General features: G+C 40.5%; 1 protein-coding gene and 1 non-coding gene across 8 annotated transcripts in view; both read right to left on the bottom strand.

Annotated features, from left to right (window-relative positions):
• RAPGEF1 (Rap guanine nucleotide exchange factor 1) overlaps positions 1-21261 on the bottom strand; it is a 165448-nt gene that overhangs the window by 58888 nt on the left and 85299 nt on the right. For all 7 annotated transcript variants that reach the window (XM_038745183.1, XM_038745185.1, XM_038745184.1 and 4 more), the window contains 3 exons: positions 16951-17129; positions 13662-13818; positions 3068-3156 (listed from right to left, as the gene is read on the bottom strand). In XM_038745183.1, coding sequence (XP_038601111.1) covers positions 3068-3156; positions 13662-13818; positions 16951-17129 — 425 coding nt within the window. The remainder of the gene's footprint in view (positions 1-3067; positions 3157-13661; positions 13819-16950; positions 17130-21261) is intronic.
• Positions 20063-20200, bottom strand: LOC119927665. The gene has a single exon (XR_005450646.1). It is a non-coding gene; the product is annotated as a small nucleolar RNA SNORA7 (small nucleolar RNA).

Below are 21261 nucleotides of genomic sequence, written 5' to 3'. Positions count from 1 at the left end.
CCCAGACGTATAAACACATGTGCAAACCTATTCACCCACCAAAAGGGAAGGTGACTGTACCATAAGAAAGAGGGTTTTGTATATCCTCTACCACAATGCACCTTGCTAAGAAACTCTACAAAAGATGATGTCATTAAGTTTCCATGGTACTAGAAAATAAAATAAGAACAAAAGAAATTCCATGACTGAGTAGGGTGAATGATCCAACTGGTCCGGTAATGATGATGGCATTTATTAAGTGCTTACTATGTGCAAAGCACTGTTCTAAGTGCTGGGGAGGTTACAAGGTGATCAGGTTGTCCCACGGGGGGTTCACAGTATTAATCCCCATTTTACAGTTGAGGTAACTGAGGCACAGAGAAGTTAAGTGACTTGCCCAAAGTCACACAGCTGACAATTGGTGGAGCCGGGATTTGAACCCATGACCTCTGACTCCAAAGCCCGGGCTCTTTCCACTGAGCCACACTGCTCCTTGGCTTCTACTGCAGCCACGCTGCTGCTCGGTACTCTTGTCTCCGATTGTGGCAACAGGATGTTTGGAGGAACCATATGCAATGGCTGCCCTCTTTGACACCCACCCTAATATTTAGGGCTGTACTATCTAATATCCCTAATTTTCCCCACTCTTGATCCTTAACTTTCTCTCCAGTAACCCACTGTAGACTGCCCATGAATTTATCAAATCCCTGGAATTGGCCAATATTTGTGGTCTGTTGAACTTCCTACATTATGAATTTCATCTTCTTATTACTTACTGGGTGAAGAAGTGCTTCCTCTTATTTATTTTGAAACACCCCAGCCTCAAGATACAGTGGTTGTTCTTTTGTTCTAGCATTGAGAAACAAGTCACATTAACGCCCTGTCCACACCCTTCATAATTTTGTAGATTTCTACCCAATCCCTCTCGGTCCTCGCCTAGGTTGAAGAGTCCTAATCTTTTCCGTCTATCCTCATACCTATCCATTCCCCTGATCATCTTGGTTGCACCTTCTCTGTACTTAACCCAACTCTACTATGTCCTTTTTAAAATGTGGTGACTTGAATTATGGTCCAGGTTCAGGAATAACATGACTTTACATATTAGCAAAATGATCTCTGTTTTCCACTGCCTTCCTAATAATTTCCAACATTTTGTTGGCCTTTGTGGCTCCTGCACATGCATGCTCAAAGAATTAAAATGACAGTTAACAATGTTTCCAAGATCTTTTTTCCCCAATCACTGCAGGCAGCTCTAAGAACATAGTCAGTCAGTAGTATTTACTGAGTACTTACTACGTGCAAAGCACTGTACTACGCGCTTTGGGAGAGTACGACAGTTGGCAGAAAGATTCCCTGCCCATAACTAACTTACAGTCTAGAGTGATGTAGTTGTACTTTGGATTGTTTTTCTCCAGGAACATTGTCTCATACTTGTTCCACTTACATGCATCTGCCATTTTTTGGTTTATTCCATCTTACTGAAGTCTTCCTGCCATCTATCCTATCCACATGGCATTTCCTCACCCTGGAAGAGCTTGCTGTCACTGTGAACTTGGATATTTAACTACCTTCTCTCTCTTCCAAATCATTTATAAAGATACTGAACAAAATCAGTCCTAGCACATATCCCCAAGGAATACTATTTTCACTTTTCCATTCTGAAAAAGGGCTGTGTATCCCGATCCTTATAATTTAGCTGGTTGTCTCTCCATGATGGAACACTCCTTCTAAAGCTATGATTATTCTTTTAAAAAAATCCTTGTCAAAAAAACCCTTTGAAAATCGAAGAATGTTATACCCACTGGTTCTTCTCCAGTCACATGCTTACTGACCCTTTGAAAGAACTCCAAGAGATTAGTGAGGCATGATTTCTTTTTCCAGAAACTAAGTTGTCTTTCCACTAATAGGCTGTGTTTGTCTAAATGCTAACTGATCCTACACTTAATTATAAATTGTACTAAAATGCCAGGTATAGAAGTGAGATTCAATAGTCTTTTACTCCCAGGATCTCCTCCTGGACCTTTTTTAGAGATGGGAGTTGGATTAGCAAGCCTTCAGTCCTCCTAGTAAAGTGGCAGTTGGAAGAATGTTGTATTTTATCCAGCAGGGGTCTTTACTGCAGAATGGCTCTCCCACATGTACATTAGGTACCAGGTCCTGTCTACTCCTCAGAATCCTAAAATCCAGCACAGTATACTTGCTTGCTGGTTCAAGGATTGTTTTAGAAAAAAATCATACATCCTCTCCCAAAACCTTTCTTCCACTTCTCTTTCTGATGAATTATTCAGCCAACCCATGAAAGGATCACTGAAGTCTCCCACTATCACTATAGCCTTAATTTTACAGCTTTCCTAATCTCATCTAACATTTTCTAGATTACTTTCTCACCTTGGCCAGGTACTCTGGAAGGCATTACAGTGCCTGGCACATAGTAAGTGCTTAACAAATATTATTATTATTCCTACTATGATATTTCTGCTTACATTGAAATTTCTATTCAAAGAGATTTTTAGGTATTCCTTTTATCAACTAACATTTTTGTTATTACTGTTTATGTTGCCACTAACCCGCCCCAGTTTTTCCTGAAGCATTTCGAGTTTGGAAGGGCTGAATCCCATTGATTTCTTCGCTCCTCCAAGCCTCGGGGATGCCAATTATGTCAAGATCCTCACTAGCTTTCAAGCATTCCAATTCATCCACTTTTCTTTTTGAGGTTTCTAGTATTTGTATAGTCGTACTTGGGCTATTTTGGCTTTATTTTTTGGCCAATTTTAGATTTTTGAAAAACAGGGATTTGGAATAACTCAAGAGGTGCAGATGGCAAGGCACACATACATATTCACAGGAACTTCATAAGAACTGCTCCTAAACATTTTGAAACAAGAGACCTCCTAACTGGGCAAAGCTTAAAATATGACTAAAATACTTAGCACACATATTATACATTGATGAAGAAGTTTGATTAAAAGAGAATGAGGATCCAAAATAACACCCCACAGTGTGACCACACCTTGCTATCATTTTTCCCTGCCCATGCCGATCTCTCATTTGAGACTACAGCTGCCCTTTAGAGGATTTAAGAACTTACCCGTCAGATTTGCAGGCTGGTGAATTGAGTTTAGCTGGGCTTGTGGGGGATGGATGCTCCTGTTTTTCTATAGTAAGTCTGACCAGCTCCTACACCGCCCCCCAAAAAAAAGAAAAAAAAAAGGAAAAATGAGATTGTCCACCAAAAGTAAATGGTTCCTTCATCTCCGAGATTCTTTACAAAGGGTTTGTCTTCCAGCACCACTCCAGAGCCTTCTTATTGCCTTTCCTGTATTATTTCTGCTTTCTGCTTTGTTAAGTTAGTAAGGAGCTTTGGTTTTTGCATACAACTATGACTACATTTAAAAAACCAAAAAAACCCAAAACACTTTTCCCAAAGATATACATGAACATTTATTTTTTAAAAATTCCCTTCCAAAAATCCTAGCCAAGTCATGCCAGGAACAAACCTACTTCCCCTTGAAAAAGAGGAAATGGTATTTTCCTGTCTCTGAGGATTAGGTAAAAATACCCAATTTTAGTCTAGTGGCTGAAATTTTGAGACAGGATTCCATGCACTTGGGGTCATAAAGAACCTATCAGAAAAATGGTCTAACAACTATGAGAATGAAAAAATGGGCTACGGGGGTAGTGGTGAAACAATTTCCACCTCACCACCTCAGCACCATGCCAAATGGAAAGGGAGAGAAAGAGACAGAATTTTCAGGTGCTGTCAGAATTATTATTCCTACTAGAAGGATTTACAGCATGCATATTAAGTATAATAATAAATTATATACTATAAAGTATTTATATTACTGTTTCCCCCTCTAGACTGTAAGCATGCTGTGAGCAGGGAATGTGTCTACCAACTCTGTTGTATTGTACTCTCCAAAGCACTTAGTACAGTGCTCTGCATAGCATAAGTGCTCAATAAAAACCAATGAGGATGAGGATGATAACAGTAATAACTGGAATTGTAATATTCCCAGGCAGGCTGCCATCTCCAGTCAAGATGTTACTTGGTGTGGTGCCCTACATGAGGTGCTTGAGAAGTACAGAATAAAGATGTGGCACATTCCCTACCATCATGGAGCTTACCTGCTAATAAGGGAATAAAGCATAAAAACATTTAGTACTAGAGTGGGTCAAAATAAATGAGTGAGTACACAAATGTACATGGTGCTAAAGAGGGTGTAAATACGGTCCTCTTTCCAGTGCCATCTTTGTGTTTCTTTCCTTCCCTAAACAGAGGTAAATTAAAAGTTTTATTGATCTACATTCATTTGATAATGCTGCTCCATTCCTAAATGGGTAGCATTTTATGCTGTTTTTTAAAATCCACCCCATCCAGGTGACTGGGGATAGTCTGCGCACTCAAGAAGCATTGTTGCCTACTGGATAGAGTGTGGGCCTGCGAGTCAGAAGGCACTGGATTCTAATCCCGGCTCTGTCACTTGCCTGCTGTGTGACCTTGGGCAAATCACTTCACTTCTTTTGTGCCTCAGTTACCTCTGCTGTAAAATGGGAATTAAGACGGTGAGACCTATGTGGGACAGGGACCGTGTCCAACCTGATTACCTCATATTTACCCCCACACTTAGTGCAGTGCCTGGCACATAGTAAGCACTTAACAAAATGCCATTATTATTGATAAGAGATGGAGAAGTTTGGTGAAGATGAAGTCCTATCCATGTCCCTATCCTGGTGCTTTAATAATAATAATAATAATAATAATAATAATAATAATAATATAATATTTGTTAAGCTCTTACAATGCGCCAAGCACTGTTCGAAGCACTGGACCATGGGGTGAGGGGAAAGAGACAAAATTTTATTATTATTATTATTATTATTATGTGCTGTCAAGTCATTTCCAATTCATAGTGACTCCATGGATCTACTTTCTCCAGAACGTCCTGGCCTCTGCCATAATCCGCAACCTTTTTAATGGTTCTTCCAGTATCGTTGTTATGGTCTCTACCCATCTAGCTCATTTTCTCTGGAATTTTCCTAGCATTAGTGTCTTCTCCAGAGATTTAGTCCTCCTGATTATGTGTTCCAAATATACTAATCTAAGTCACGATATCTGACCTTCTAAAGACCACTTTGACTTAATTTGCTCTTAAATCCATTTGTTTGTTTTTCAGGCAGTCCATGGCATTCACAAAAGCCTTCTCCAACAGCACGTTTCAAAAGAATTGATGTTCTATCTATCCTATTTTTTCACTGTCCAGCTTTCGGATCCATACACTGTCATCTGGAAACACCACAGAATTGACAATTTGGATTTTTGTGGTACTTGCTACATCAGCATATATCATGACTTTTTCCAGACTGTTCATAGTAAGTCTTCCTAACATTAATCTGACAAAATTTTGCCACACCTTATATTACACCCTAGTCTGCCCATTAAAAAAAATCACTTATTGAGAAAGGAAGTTACCACATGCTGAGGAAAAGGGAACAATGAGAATTCTGAGAAAGCAGTCTGATCTCTAAGTCTCCAACAAAAATGTCCATTCTATGCTAACTAAAATAGGGTCATAATCTGATCTCTAAATCAAGCCACAAAAAGCTCCAACTATAAAAGCACAATAAATGTAATTGCACTAAGTGGTATCCCCTGGATAACTCATTCATCATCTGTCAATGATAATTTATTATAAGCAGGCTTCCGGGAGTCCATATCTTGGATTTTTTAGAATGGATGTTTGAATGACAGCGTCAGGCATGGAGGAATGGAGGAGAAAAGGGTAAAGAGAATAATGTTAACATCTTGCTCATCTTAAAGGTTACTACTTATATAAAGTCTTATTAGCATTTACAGAGTGGCCACCTATTTGACCTAAAAAGTCTGATAGAAATTAAAACAACCATCATTTATTCTCCCATGATGTCATATATGGAGAGAGATCATTTTCTAGAGGTGAGAGGATCTCTGACTAAAAAAGCCATTGTAACAGCTACAGATATTTTTCAAGCTAATACCACTAAGCAGGACAACCATCACCACTAAAAGATCAAAGTACAAGGCAAAGTACAATATACTAAGGTTGCAATACGAAATACTTTCTTTTGGCTAGAATATTTACGGAGTCTTTAAAAAAACCGGAGAACCCTAACTCAGTTACATTATTGATTTCATGTGGGGTAAAAAAGACGATGACCTGATGTCTGCCCACTTAAGTTTGTTGAGGTAGAAAAAAACCACCGATGTTTCATTAGTCACATGAATAACCATAATTAGACTGTCATCCTTTCCCCCCCAGAGAGAAAGCAGCTGTGAATTCTACTTTGGAATGGCAGAAAAACAAAACAAAAAAACTGAGCTACTAACAGAAAGACCCACATGTGTGCAAGTCTGCATTCCAAATTTGAAGATTCTGTAATCACTGCAAATTTAACATCACACTTTCCCCGCATAAAACTGGACATCGGCCAGAAGATCAAAATGCCAAGCTTTTTTACCCATAAGAAAGCTCCATGCCAGAGCAGACTAGGCACGTGCACTTCAGTCAGTGCTACTCTTATCTATGACAGATAAAGGAAGAACTTCTGTGGTGAGTGAAGGTATCCCTGGTAAGCACAAGATTCAAATCTGAAAAACTAGCCCTCTGACCCTGGTGTTTTGACCTCAGACTTAATGAGCCAGGCTTCACTTTTTGAATGCTGGTGATTTGTAATAGGGGGAGAGTAGAACTCCAGTGTGTTTGTCTACAGATTTTCCTAGGCTACAGGCACATGGTAGATGAGCTCATTGTGAGCGAGGAATGTCACTGTTTATTGTCGTATTGAACATTCCTAAGCGCCTAGTACAGTGCACTGCACACAGTGAATGCTGAATAAATATGAATGAATGAATGAATCCATAGGCACTAAAAGGGATGGCAAAATCCCTCTGGAATTTGCTCTTTTTATCAGACTGCTTTAGCCAGAGTTTACTGACCTTTGGGACAAGATTTAAAGCCCATCTGTTTACTCAAGCTTTTGCTTGGGTGGGGCTCCATGAGAAAGGTATTAAATTCTCTTGAAATGGGTTGCAATATGTGTGTCTCTTAATCTTCATTTACATTTCTAGAAGGAGATTTGGGAAGTGCACTGTGACCTGAGAAATAACTTAATGTTCAATATTTTTCATTAGGTAAGTGCATAAATCAATAGCACAAAAGTACAGAAGGGGATCTTGGAATCCAAAAAAGCCCCTTAGGACCTCGAAAGAAAAAATGAAACTTAGAAGACCAGGGACCTAGGAAGCATATGGTTAATTGTGTCAGATATTTACCGTAGCAGCATAATAAAAAAAAGAGCAAAAACCCCACAGCAGATGGTGGTTAATGATAAGGTTGTGGCTTCATTCATTCATTCAATCGTATTTATTGAGCGCTGTGTGCACAGCACTGTACTTAATGCTTGGGAAGTACAAGTCGGCAACATATGGAGACGGTCCCTACCCAACAACGGGCTCACAGTCTAGAAGGGGGTGACAGACAACAAAACAAAGCACGTAGACAGGTGTCAAAATCGTCAGAACAAATAGAATTATAGCTATGTGCAAATCATTAGCAAAATAAATAGAATAGTAGTAAATATGTAAAGTAAAATAGAGTAATAAATCTGTACAAATATATAGAAGTGCTTCCGGGAGGGGAAGGAGGTAGGGCAGGGGGGATGGGGAGGAGGAGAGGAAAAAGGGGGCTCAGTCTGGGAAGGCCTCTTGGAGGAGGTGAGCTCTCAGTAGGGCTTTGAAGGGAGGAAGAGAGCTAGTTTGTAGAGGGAGGGCAATCCAGGCCAGAGGAAGGATGTGGGCCGGGGGTCGACAGCGGGACAGGCGAGAACGAGGCACAGTGAGGAGGTTAGCAGCAGAGGAGCGGAGGGTGCGGGCTGGGCTGGAGAAGGAGAGAAGGGAGGTGAGGTAGGAGGGGGCGAGGTGATGGACAGCCTTGAAGCTGAGAGTGAGGAGTTTTTGCTTGATTTGTAGGTTGACAGGCAACCACTGGAGATTTTTGAGGAAGGGAGTGACATGCCTAGAGAGTGTCTGTACAGAGATAATCCGGGCAGCAGAGTGAAGTATAGACTGACGTGGGGAGAGACAGGAGGATGGGAGATCAGAGAGGAGGCTGATGCAGTAATCCAGTCGGGAAAGGATGAGAGATTGAACCAGCAAGGTAGCGGTTTGGATGGAGAGGAAAGCGCGGATCTTGGCGATGTTGTGGAGGTGAGACCGGCAGGTTTTGGTGACAGACTGGATGTGTGGGGAGAATGAGAGAACGGAGTTGAGGATGACACCAAGGTTGAGGGCTTGTGAGACGGTAAGGATGGTAGTGCCGCCTACATATACTTCCTCCAGGAGCCAGATCAGATATTGTGAGTGTGAATGTCTTACGATACCATGTAATTGTACACAACAAATGGAACTAAAGTGAAATAAGCGACATTTCAAGTATCAAACAAAAATAGATCCTCCAGGGAATCTGTAAAATGTTGTGTGACTGATTGAAATGCTAAGTCATTTATTTTCATCTTTGATTTAACATACAGTTAAATAACTTCCTAATATATCTGGTTAATGAGCATGTGCCTCCATGCTAAATAATGGTCTTAAGGGAATGGGATTATTCAAATCAAACTTTTTAAAACTTTCACTTCCTATTCCCTAAACAGCACATGGACCTCACTGAGAACACGAGTCTCAAAAGAAGCCCACTGCAGAATACTGTAGTTGATATTCTTTGCAGAATATTTCCAATCCTTAATGGGAGCCTTAGCGTCTCTCCGGTTTAGTCTTAAATTTGTCAAAAATGAACTAATGATCCGAGGATGTCAGAAATCACCTTCAACTCGTCACAATACAGTCATTTATTCAAAAGGAACAAGCTAAACTGATAAGTTGCTTTCTTGCAGGATAGCAAGTTGTTTGGCAGATGGGGACACAGGGATGGCACGATGACATAGATTATTATGTGAGGAGGTTAAAATGTGGGTAAGGCTGTGGAAACAAACCTATAAGGATTATCAACAGCATAACACATTTATAAACTGGTCCTCGGGACACATCACTCCTACAGACGTTATCAGTAAATAATAGTCATAGTTTCTCCAACTTACCCATTCCTCTATCTTCCATCAAACCCCAAATTAATTTTGTAATACCACTGCCCCTGGATTCAGTTTGGAAGTGAGTATTACTCAATTGGTCATTCTGTATTATTTGTGAATAAAAGAGTCATCAATTTTCCCAAATGCCTTTGCTAGTCCTTGCTATGAGAGGCTATGTCTAGGAATTCTAGCTAGAACTCTGGCATTGTACACTCAGCCCTAACCACAATCACCTGGGCTACTGCACTATTATATTACACTTGCATTAACATAGAACACCTGCTCCCATATTCAGTCCATGTCAGGGAGTGGGACAGATAAGGAGGTGATGGAGCTAAAGTGTAGAATGAGGCTCATTTATTCATTCAATCATATTTATTGAGAGCTTACTGCATGCAGAACACTGCACTAAGCACTTGGGAAAGTACAACAGAACAATAAACAGACACATTCCCTACCCATAATGAGCTTACAGTTTAGAGGGGGAAACGGACATTAATATAAATGAATTACAGATATGTACATAAGTGCTGTGGAGCTGGGAGGGGGGAATGAATAAAGGAAGCAAGTCAGGGTGATGCAGAAGGGAGAGGGAGAAGAGGAGAAGAGGGCTTAGTCGGGGAAGGCCTCTTGGAGATGTGCCTTAAATAAGACTCAGAAGGTGGGGAGAGTAATTGTCTGTTGGGTTTGAGGAGGGAGGGCGTTTCAGGCCAGAGGCAGGACATGGGAGAGGGTCCTGATTGTGAGACCACCTATGTATGGGCTTCTCCTGTCAAACTTCCTGGCATGAGAAATTTACAGTCAATCAGAGATTTGTGATAAGAACCCCATGGTATTGGCTCTTGGCTCCCTTTCCCCACCAATTAATTTTTCCAATGTTTGTTCCTAATAATCTCTTGGTTCTGATGTTTGGACACTGAATATCCTTGGCACCTTTGCAATATGGGGATGGGCAGAGTAAATACCCACACGCTAATGAGAATTTTCCAAACATGACAGATTTCCCTGAACAGAAGCTCCTTAATAAATTTTATCTAAGGAATATTTCAACCGAGTAAGCTTCATATGAACCCGACCAAGAGTAGGTAGAGAATTATGTACTAAAAATATAGAAGTGAAGTGAGTGTGATTGGGAAACAATATGAAACTTGCTCCTGGCATTTAGACTTCTCAATGCAAATCACCACTTTGCATTACAGAAACACACTGAAATAAACTGTAAGCTCGTTGTGGACAGGGAAAGGGTCTACCAACTCTGTTATACTGTACTCTCCCAAGCACTTAGTACAGTGCGCTGCACACAGTAAGTACTCAATAAATAGGACTGATTGAAAACAAGGCAGCCATGGGTGATCTTTGAAATTCTCACACTGCCAAACAAGACCGAGGCAGAATCAACCAATGAGTTGGATAGCGGTGTCACAGAGAAACTATACACTTTTTACCAGAAGAGACTGCCGAGCAAACAACTGGGAAATTCACATTCTATGTACACTTTGCCTGGCAGAAAGAGTAAGAACAAGGTAGGGAGGGGTGGATGTGGTGCGGCTGATTATGCCTTTACAGAACGTAGCTATCTAGGAAGGGAAAGAAGGTTAGTGACACTAAATCTGAAAAACTCTTTTGAAAACATGGGATACGATGAAACTAAAGATTATCTAGGGTAGAATAGGAAATGAAGGTGTGACACGGTGAAAGCTAAGAGTAAAAGAGAAATTAAGGCAAATAGTTTTGGGATCAGTACTTCTACAGGCAAATGCCTTATTGCACTTTCAAATTTAAAAATTCCATTCTGTTGGTTGTTGAATATTATTCTATAATGCAAAAGTCTCTACAATCATCCTGTGGAACGCTTTCATGAAAAGAGAACCCAATACAATTTTAATGAAAAAGGGACAAAATGAATTACATTAGAAAAAATTACTTTTCCATGGCTTCTTTGAGAGGAACCACTCTCTGCATTTGATCAACCATATTACTCATTCAGGAAAAAAAGGAGACATTAAAAAATACTGGTGACTCTTGCATCTAACAATTGAATGAACTTCATCAATGGTGGTGAGTCACTTTGAAGTAATGTGCCAACATTCTCCTCCAACTGCGATGACTAAAAAACCCTTGCGGATGTTTTTTATTTCTGTTATGTGTTGCTGGGCCCTCCCATTTGGGCTAAATTCACTTACAGTATAGGATATCTTCTTTTAAGGTGTCCCAAATTTAGGTGAGTCAGCTGGGGAAACTATGACCTCATTGGGCAATGAACTTCTCCTTTGGAGACTGGTTTATATTTAAGCAGGAACAAGTCTTTTTGTAAACTCTTTCATTTATTCATTCAGTCAATCATATTTATTGAGCACTTACTGGATTCAGAGCACTGTACTAAGTGCTTGGGAGAGTACAACACATTCCCTGCCCACAACTAGCTTACATTCTAGAGGTGGGGAGACAGATTTAATACAAACTAATAAAATTACAGATATGTACATAAGTGCTATGGGGCTGGGAGGGGGAAAGAGCAAAGGGAGTAAGTCAGGGCAATTCAGAAGGGAGTGAGAGATGAGGAAAAGTGGGGCTTAGTTTGGGAAGGCCTCTTGGAAGAGATGTGCAGGTGGGCAGGGAATGGGGCTACCAACTCTACTGAACTACATTCTCCCAAGCACTTAGTACAGTGCTCTGCACACAGTAAGCACTCAATAAATACCACTGATTATTATTATTATTGTTAGTAATGATTACAATAATAATGGCATTTGTTAAGCATTTACTAAGTACCATGGCTCAGTGGAAAAAACCCGGGCTTGGGAGTCGGAGGTCATGGGTTTTAACCCCGGCTCTGCCATTTGTCTGCTGTGTGACCTTGGGCAATTTACTTAACTTCTCTGGGCCTCAGTTCCCTCATCTGTAAAATGGGGATTAAGACTGTAAGCCCCATGTGGGACAACCTGATGACCTTGTATCTACCCCAGTGCTTAGAACAGTGCTTGGCACATAGTATGCGCTTAACAAATTCCACAATTACAATAATAATAATAATACCAGGCACTGTACTGAGTGCTGGGGTGGATACAAGCAAATCGGGTTGGATACGGTCCCTGTTGCTCGGGGGCCTCACCGTCTCAATCCCCATTTTACAGATGCGAAACTGAGGCACAGAGAACTGAAGTGACTTGCCTAAGGACAAGCAATAGACAAGTGGTGGAGCCAGAATTGGAACCAATGACTATCTGACTCTCAGGCCCATGCTCTATCCACTATGCCATGCTGCTTCCTGTCCTTTAAAGCTAAATGATTACATTTCCTTAGTACAGTGCTCTGCACACAGTAAGTGCTCAATAAATACGATTGAATGAACGAATTTCCTGAAGTCTTGGCAGTACCAGGAAGGTGAGTGAATATGTAAAAGCAGGAATGCCTTAGCTATCACAGAACTTGGAGAGGGAGTTGCATAACTGCATCTGACAAGAAGTTGACAATGGAGATGTGGGAATTTAAAAATGGGAGGAAACTCGTACGGGCAAATAGTGAAATGCAATAATTCTGACGGGGCATTCTACTCACGGGCATTATTAGCAGCTTCTACAGTCAAAACTCAAGAGTTTAGGGTTGGAGAAGGAACGCAGAAGGAATTGTGTGCTCTGACTAATCTTTTAGAGTACTGAGGACGGGGGCTGCTTTACTGTAGTTTGCTATTTGCTGTTATTTGCTCAAAAACAATACCCTGGATATACTTTCCAGAAAACGAAAAGGTACAATGGACATGTTAGTTATTTCTCTGAGCATTTACCCCAAACATTTCCATAAAACTCTGTTCATTAATTCAATCATTCATTCAGTTGTATTTATTGAGCGCTTACTGTGTGCGAAGTACTGTATTAAACACTTGGGAGAGTACAATAGAACAATGAACAGACACATTCTCTGTCCACAATGAGCTTACAGTCTAGAGAGGGATACAGACGTTAATATAATGAATAAATACATTACGGATATATGCAAAAGTGCTGCAGTGCTGAGGGGAGATGAATAAAGGGAGCAGGACAGCTGACACAGAAGGGAGTGGGAGAAGAAGAAAAGAGGGCATAGTTAAGGAAAGGCCTCTTTGAGGAGATACGCCTTCAATAGGCTTTGCTACACACTCAATCCTGCAATCCAGAGTCTCAATATGAAACATCACTGAAAACAAATACAATGCTCAATAAAGGTTGATTGTTTCTGGCAGCTTGTCACCCCACAATGGTGAGTGCTTTAAAAGCACATGTCCTTATAATCAATCAAGGGTATTTACTGAGTGCTTATTGTGTGCACAGCCCTGTACTAAGCACTTGAGACAGTATGAGAGAGTAAATAGAGACTATTCCTGCTTTAGGTAACTATCTGGGTTACTTTTAAAAGTAAGGCAGATAGGAAATGGGAAAACTCATTCAGGCCAGAACAGACTGGAGAGATTAGAATGTATTCAATTCAGGAATAAGACCTTCATTTTTTGCATGCATAAGTTTTCTATTTACAAATAAATACTTCCCTTTCTACAACATGCTACATCTGGAACACTATACCTTCACTCCATCAAGCACAGCCTTTATAACACCTGTGACAGTTGTCACCATCTCTTTATCTTCTGAGTTCACACCTTCTAACATCACTTGATCAGACCAGCGAATCAGATTGGCTAGACTCTGGTATACACGGCTGTAGCAGGAAGAGATTGCAGAGCTGGAGAGGACAAAAATATTTTAAGATTCTGAAATGAAGAGCCTGATTTAAGACATTTTTCCTTCACCACCTTTCATCCCTTGCCTTGATACCAAATTTCAATTAAATTCTTTATAAAGCACCTATTTTCTTAACAAGTTGGTGTCACTTTTTGTTCTAAAACAGTACATTGTTGCTTTATAACTTGCCTCTTGCCTGTGGCAGGGATGTGGGTTTCTGCAGGCAGATTCTTTGGAAGGAACTATTACCTCTTTGCAGATACAGTAATTCATTAGAAATCCCTCTGAAATAGACTTCAAGTAAAAAGCATGGCTTCTCAGATGCTACTGACACTCTGAATCATGATCTCAGAGGTAAAGCACTGGCTAAAATTATTCTAAGAATAAAAACTTGACGAAGTTTAAGGTCCTAAAATGTGATGTAATTTACACTAATAAAAATCAGGTTTATTTATTTTGAGTTTGTTCTAAATTCAGTGCAATGCAGTAACAGCCAAAAAAATATAGCCACTTTTCATACTGTTCAAACTTTTTTTTCTGTTATGTCTTAAGAAGTAATTGTCTCCATTCCATTTAAACAATATTTGTTTAAAAAGTTGCTAATATAAAAGCACTGAGGTCAGATCCCATTCCCTTTTTTCAAGGAAAAGCACTGAACCATGGGAGTAAGATCTTCCAGGGCTATGGAATGACCTCTAATGGACTTCCAAGGCTTATTTAATGAATTATCTGTTCTAGCACCTTCGTGGTATTATTCTGACTTGAAAAAGTGAGCTCGTTTTTCTAAAATCAACCATCTACTTTCCTGATACTGAAAGAATTGGGCCCTTGCTTTTCAATTCTTCCATTCTGCACCAGACTTCCTTGACTAAAGCCTCTATTTACCTAAAGAGGAATCCATCTCTCTCCTTATTCTGGCCTTGCTCCATTCTTTTTTTTAAAAAAAAAGGTATTTAAGCACTTACTATGTGACAGGGACTGTACTAAGCTAATCAAGCTGGACATAGTCCATGTCTCACACGGGGCTCACAGTTTTAACCCCCATTTTACGGATGAGGTAACTGAGGCACAGAGAAGTTAAGTGACTTACCCAAGGTCACACAGCAAACATATGGTAGAACTAGGATTAAAACCCAGGGCCTTCTGACTCCCAGGACCATGCTCGGTCCGCTAAGCCATGCTGCTTCCTTCAGAGCACCCATTTCTTTCCACTAATCTCCCAAAGAGGCAATAATTGAGGAGACCATTTTATACAATTAATTTATATAATAAATTTCATCCCTCTGATACTAACACAGTTAGTTACTGAACAGCTGATTCTGCATCAACTGAGCAGTAAATACGATTGAATTAATGAAATGCAGTTTTCTTGCATTCTGTTGGCTCGAAATGATTGACCTTTCGAGTGCTAATTCATGGAAGGAACGCAAAGGGGCATGTAGTACAGAAAATTCTACACAATAAATCAGCCATATCCCTATTTTTGAAATACAAAAAAATCTTTCATTTATGCATGCAGTATGCCTGCCCTAACACGCTTCTGTCTACAAACATTAGTGATGATTCTAAGTGGAGGATAATTAATTAGTTCTGCTTTTCCCTAAGCTACCATGCCACTTACCTTTAGAGAAAATAAAGAGAATTAGTTAAGACTTAGCTTAGAAACTGCCATTTGAGGAAATGTCTTTTAAGGGTATCACTCAAAGGCAGAGAGATAAAGGATGGCTTTCCTTGGTAAAGTCACGTCATGAGATGTCCACTCCCACACACCTCATTATCTCATTACAGACTGAGCCACGGGGATGATTTACCGAATGAGTGCTGTCATTTTTTTTTGTCCTCTCAAAGGCGATTATGCAAATAAAAAAATCAACCCTAGCATAACACATAAAAAATACATTTTAAAACCCACTGAATGCCAACAAGCATCGGACAAATAGGGCAAAGATTCTAGGAAAGTACTAGTTTGTGAATTTCGGAATCAGATAAATGCATGAATTTCAACTACTACCACAACTCAATTCTACAGAATAAAGCCTGAGGGTTTTTTTACACATTATATTTTTGACTTTTCCCATTTGCTCCTCTGTCAAGTGAACGTCTATAAATAGAGCATATATTTGGGGTCAGCCCTGGTCCCCTAATTCATTAAACATATTACTTTAGCCAATCCCTATAAAGAGGGGCTTAATTGCAGTTTGCTTAAAATCAAGTAAGCCAGGAGTGGACTTTGCTACCACAAAGAGAAAATGTACAAACAGGCATCTTCTTTATTCTGTCAACACAAAACAAATACATTGGGCCTCAAAATGGTTTAAACGAGCTACCAGTCCGTGGTCTGGTCAAATGACAAAATGGACTCCCTGAGAATCTGGTAGAAAGCCCAGATGGTTGGGAGTTTCTTGGGTAGTATGAGAGACAACTGCTTTAATTTCCCTGAAGAAATGTTTTCTCTTTCCTGCCAACTTCTAGAAGCAGCTCATAAATACTTAGGTCTCAGGGGATCCTCACACCCTAAGCCACCTTGTGATATCAAAATTTAGATGCATTTATCCTCAACAGGTATTGAGAAGGGAAAACATAAAATCTATTAGGGAATAAGACAGCAGTTCAATACATCTCCTGGTTTATTTTAATTTAGGTAATTTATTTCACTTTTACAATATTTAACAGTGGTGGTTACAGGCCAAACTATGGCCCCAGCCCTCAAGGGAAACATATATTAGAGTATAATAATTAAGAGTGTCAGCTGGACAGGTTTTCTAGAGTGTTTGGGCTCAGTTGGTAATCCGACATGATGGTGAGCACGTGTAAGAGCTATTCTTAGTACTGGTGAAAACTGAGGACCTCAACACAGTAGGCTTCTGCATCCTAAAGGTGATGTACTTGATTGAGGCCCAGATTAACCTTGTGCCTGTGTCCCCAAAGCAGCACTGGTACCCTGACTTTAGAGGTCTTCTTAATGTCTCGATCTTTCTACTTGTTACAGGAATCTCATTCAATGTTCAACTGACTTCAACCACTTTTTTTATGTCAAAAGTTCCAAACTGTTCCTCTGAGCTTTGAGTTTGAAGAGAAGCAGAAATGAAAGGCCTGCGATTGTTCTTGCCCAGAAACCCTCAAAAAAACTCACCTCTGTTGAATCCGAGGGTCACTCTGCACTAAGGGTAGAATAGCCTCCAGCACCTTGCTGGCTGAGCCTGGAAGCATCTCCAACACCTTCTTGTCAATTGCCATTTTGTCCACAATTGTCTTAAAGTAACGCAATGCACTGACGACTTCCTTCTCCTTCTCCTCCAGCCAGCTTAGATTCTGAAAGAAAAGATGACAGACATGGAGGGAAGGGAGAGATGAACAGAAATCGTGTAAATTAGTCAAATTGATGAGGGGGGAAAGTTTTCAATCACACATATCCAATGTAAATTATGTTCCAATTCTTAGGACTGTAAACAGGATAAAGGTGTTAAAGACAGAGGAGGGAAAGGAGGAAAAGAAAGAGCAAAGGAGAGAGAATGGGAGGAGAGAAAGAATGACAGAAAAAACAGAGGGGAGAAGAAGAAAGAAGAGAAACACAATAAGAGTGGTCCGTTCCAAATAAAGTGTATGGTTAAGCAAACCTGACTTCATCCCTGGACCTGTCCTGTGTTCTTAAACCATAGGACAGGGCCTTAAGGCAAATCACTTATCATCTCTCTCTCATTTCTCTCCACCAGTCATCCAGAAACCCCACCAGTAATCTCAAGGGAATGATGAGTACTAATGTACTAATGGCTAGAAATACCTCCGATAAAACAATAAAGTGCTAAAATGTATTTTTATTTTGCCTGCTATACCCTTTTTGTTCTTTCAGGATTTGAGGGATTAATCAGCATTTTTTGATTTTCCACTAGATTCAAAATGTTATTTCCAAATGACTTGGTCACCACTCAGCTAACCAATATTCTGCATCCCCAAGGACTTCAGGTCTGCCAGAGAAGCAGCGTGGCTTAGTGGATAGAGCATGGTCCTGGGAGTCAGTGGCCCTGGGTTCTAATCCCGACTCTGCTGCTTGTCTGCTGTGTGGCCTTGGGCAAGTCACTTAAGTTCTCTGTGCCTCAGTTACCTCATCTGTAAAATGGGGATTAAGACTGTGAACCCTATGCGGGAAAGGGACTGTGTCCAACCTGATTTGCTTGCATCCACCCCAGAGCTTAAAACAGTGTCTGACACATAGTAAGTGCTTAACAGATACCACAATTATTATTATTATTTAAAATACAAGAGTTGGTAGGTGCAACCCTGCCCAATTCAATTCAGTTGTATTTACTAAGTGCTTACTGTGTGCAGAGTACTATACTAAGCACTTGGGAGAATACGATTCAACAATAAACTGACATATTCCCTGCCCACAGACATCAATGCAAATATATAAATTGAAGATAGGTTCATAAGTGCTGTAGGGCTGGGATGGGGGAAGAAGCAAGGCAGAGTGACACAGAAGGGAGTGGGAGAAGAGGAAAGGAGGGGATTAGTCTTGGAAGGCCTCTTGGAGGAGATGTGCCTTCAACAAGGCTTTGAAGGTGGGGAGAGTATTTGTTGGATTTGAGGAGGGAGGGTGTTCCAGGCCAGAGGCAGAAAGTGGACTAGGGGTCAGTGCTGATACCCATAAGGACCTTACAGACCAGCCTTGACCAGCACTGTTTATATGTGCCCAAACATTCCTTCCAACATCACAATGCAATCTAGCCAGATGTGTTGCTGGAAGAATGTTCCCTAATTCCCTATTCTATCAAAAAACCTATAGTAAAAACATATGTTATGGAAGAATTGAGTGCATATGAAATACACATTTGAAAGTGTAATTTGTCTATGACGGGGATGCTGCTGACAGTAGTAAAAACTTTCTCTGTAGAGAAAAATGATTGTTAACATAAATTTTTTCTGATTAAACTATTTAATTTTCTAACTTGGGGCATTCTTAAAACCTTATGATGAAACAATGTTAAAAAGTGGGTTATTTTGTGGTTAAGAAAACTAGCTCACTGTCCAATAAAGGAAAGAGGCCACCTTAACAAACAATTTGTTGCAGAACCATCATTGACTGTGCTCATTTGTGAGCAAAAAAATTCTACGGGGAACAAGAAACAAATAACTGATTACTCATATAACTTATAAAGGCAAATGACTTCGTAATGAAGTCCAGCAGTTTGCTATTTACTTCCTAAACTTCACAACACTCTTGATGATTACAAACACCTAAGCTAGTTTTAAATGAACACTGATAACCATGTGCTCGTGGCACAATGCTATGGCATTTCTAAAAGCTAACAGGATGAAAACAGAAAAGCAGAAATCAGGTAATTCATTCTTAAAAATGTGTTTTCCCCCTTCTAGACTGTGAGTCCGTTGTTGGGTAGGGACCATCTCTATATGTTGCCAACTTGTACTTCCCAAGCGCTTAGTACAGTGCTCTGCGCACAGTAAGTGCTCAATAAATACGAATGAATGAATGAATGAATAACCTGAGTGGTGGGCAGTCATGGGGTTGAAAGATCTATGATTGTCATAAGGCAATTCAGAGAACAGGGAAAATTTACTGGTACGTCATAGATACCCAAATCTGACCATCTTGAGAGACAAGCTTCCCAAGTCTCCTAGTTAAAGGAGCTGACAGCTAAGCAGAGTCAGGTTTCATCCATTATCTCTCCAGCAAATTCCACTTCAAGAATTAATGACCTTTGGGCATTATGCTTTCCCCTACTGCCTTCAGCTGCTAAACTGGAGCTTTCTTACAAAATGCAGCCAGCAGTCAAGACTGCTTAGGCTGAGACATTTACAAGAAGTTCAAGCCAGAAATGTGAACTCAATCCCTCAGCTTTACTTAAATTGCCACTCCAAATAACCTCAGAGGACAGAAGGCAAACTAGCCCATCTCTCAAACTGACATGGGTTATTCACAGCTCCATAGTTAGAGGCTGCCATGAACCTAACTCTCCAGAGGAAGTTTAATACAGTCACTCTGAACAAGGGGACAGAGATCCTAGACAGTGGCTTAATATGACTGAATCAAGATGGGGATCATAAAGGGGAAAACTGATACCTTGAAATCAATCAATCAATAGCATTTATTGAGGTCATACTGTGTTCACAGTACTGTACTAAGCGCTTGGGAGAGCACAATATAACAAAGTTGGTAGACACTAACTACCCAAATGAAGTACTGAAGTCAGCCTAACATTTCTGCTGCCCAGCACAGGGGAGGTTTGACCTGTAGCAGATTGCCTTCCACTCGCTAGCCACTGCCCAAGCTAGGAATGGAATGGGTAGGCCTCTGCTTGACTCTCCCTCCTGTAGCCAAGACTGGAAGAGTACTGGAAGCTCTCCAGGTGCAACCCTGAGAGGGGCTTGGGAGAGTACAATATTACAGTGTAACAGACACATCCCTCCCTCCACACATCCGCCAAGCTAGCTCTCTTCCTCCCTTCAAAGCCCTACTAAGAGCTCACCTCCTCTGGGAGGCCTTCCCAGACTGAGCCCTCTTTTTCCTCTCCTCCTCCCCAACCCTCCAGCCCTACCTCCTTCCCCTCCCCACAGCACCCGTATATATGTTTGTACAGATTTATTATTCTATTTATTTTACTTGTATGTATTTACTATTCTATTTATTTTGCTAATAATGTGCATATAGCTATAATTCTGTTTGTTCTGCCGATTTTGACATCTGTCTACATGCTTTGTTTTGTTGTCTGTCTCCCCCTTCTAGACTGTAAGCCTGTTGTTGGGTAGGGACCGTCTCTATATGTTGCCGACTTGTACTTCCCAAGCGCTTAGTGCAGTGTTTTGCACACAGTAAGCGCTCAATGAATACGACTGAATGAATGAATGAATTCCCTGCCCACAATGAGATCGCAGTCTAAAAGACCATCGATTGGCAGGTGTGTTAGGGTGTGCTCTAGAACTAGTGTGGTTTATTTGAATATTTTAGGATTAGAATCCTATCAAGAATTTAGGTGATGCCGCCTAGCTGAACAGTTGTCTCTTGGGCACCTAGTAATGAAGAGATGTGAAAGTAGAAAGCAGGGAAAGAGAAGCAGTTGTGGTCTATATTTATTACTCTATTTATTTTATTAATGATGTGTATATAGCTATAATTCTATTTATTCTGATGGTACTGACGCCTGTCTGTTTTGTTTTGTTGTCTGTCTCCTCCTTCTAGACTGAGAGCCCATTGTTGGGCAGGGACCGTCTCTATATGTTGCCGATTTGTACTTCCCAACCGCTTAGTACAGTGCTCTGCACACAGTAAGCGCTCAATAAATATGATTGAATGCATGAATGGAGGCAGAGAGACCTGGGTTCTAATCCTGACTCTGCCCCTTGTTTGTTGTGTGACCTTGGTGTAGGTCATCTGATTCTTCTGTGCCTCAGTTCCCTCATCTGCAAAATGGGGATTAAGACTGTGAGC

The sequence above is a fragment of the Tachyglossus aculeatus genome, chromosome 4, assembly GCF_015852505.1.
Source record: "Tachyglossus aculeatus isolate mTacAcu1 chromosome 4, mTacAcu1.pri, whole genome shotgun sequence".
Taxonomy (NCBI): domain Eukaryota; kingdom Metazoa; phylum Chordata; class Mammalia; order Monotremata; family Tachyglossidae; genus Tachyglossus; species Tachyglossus aculeatus.
The sequence above is the reverse complement of the archived record's forward strand: the minus strand, read 5'-3'. Positions and strand labels throughout refer to the sequence as shown.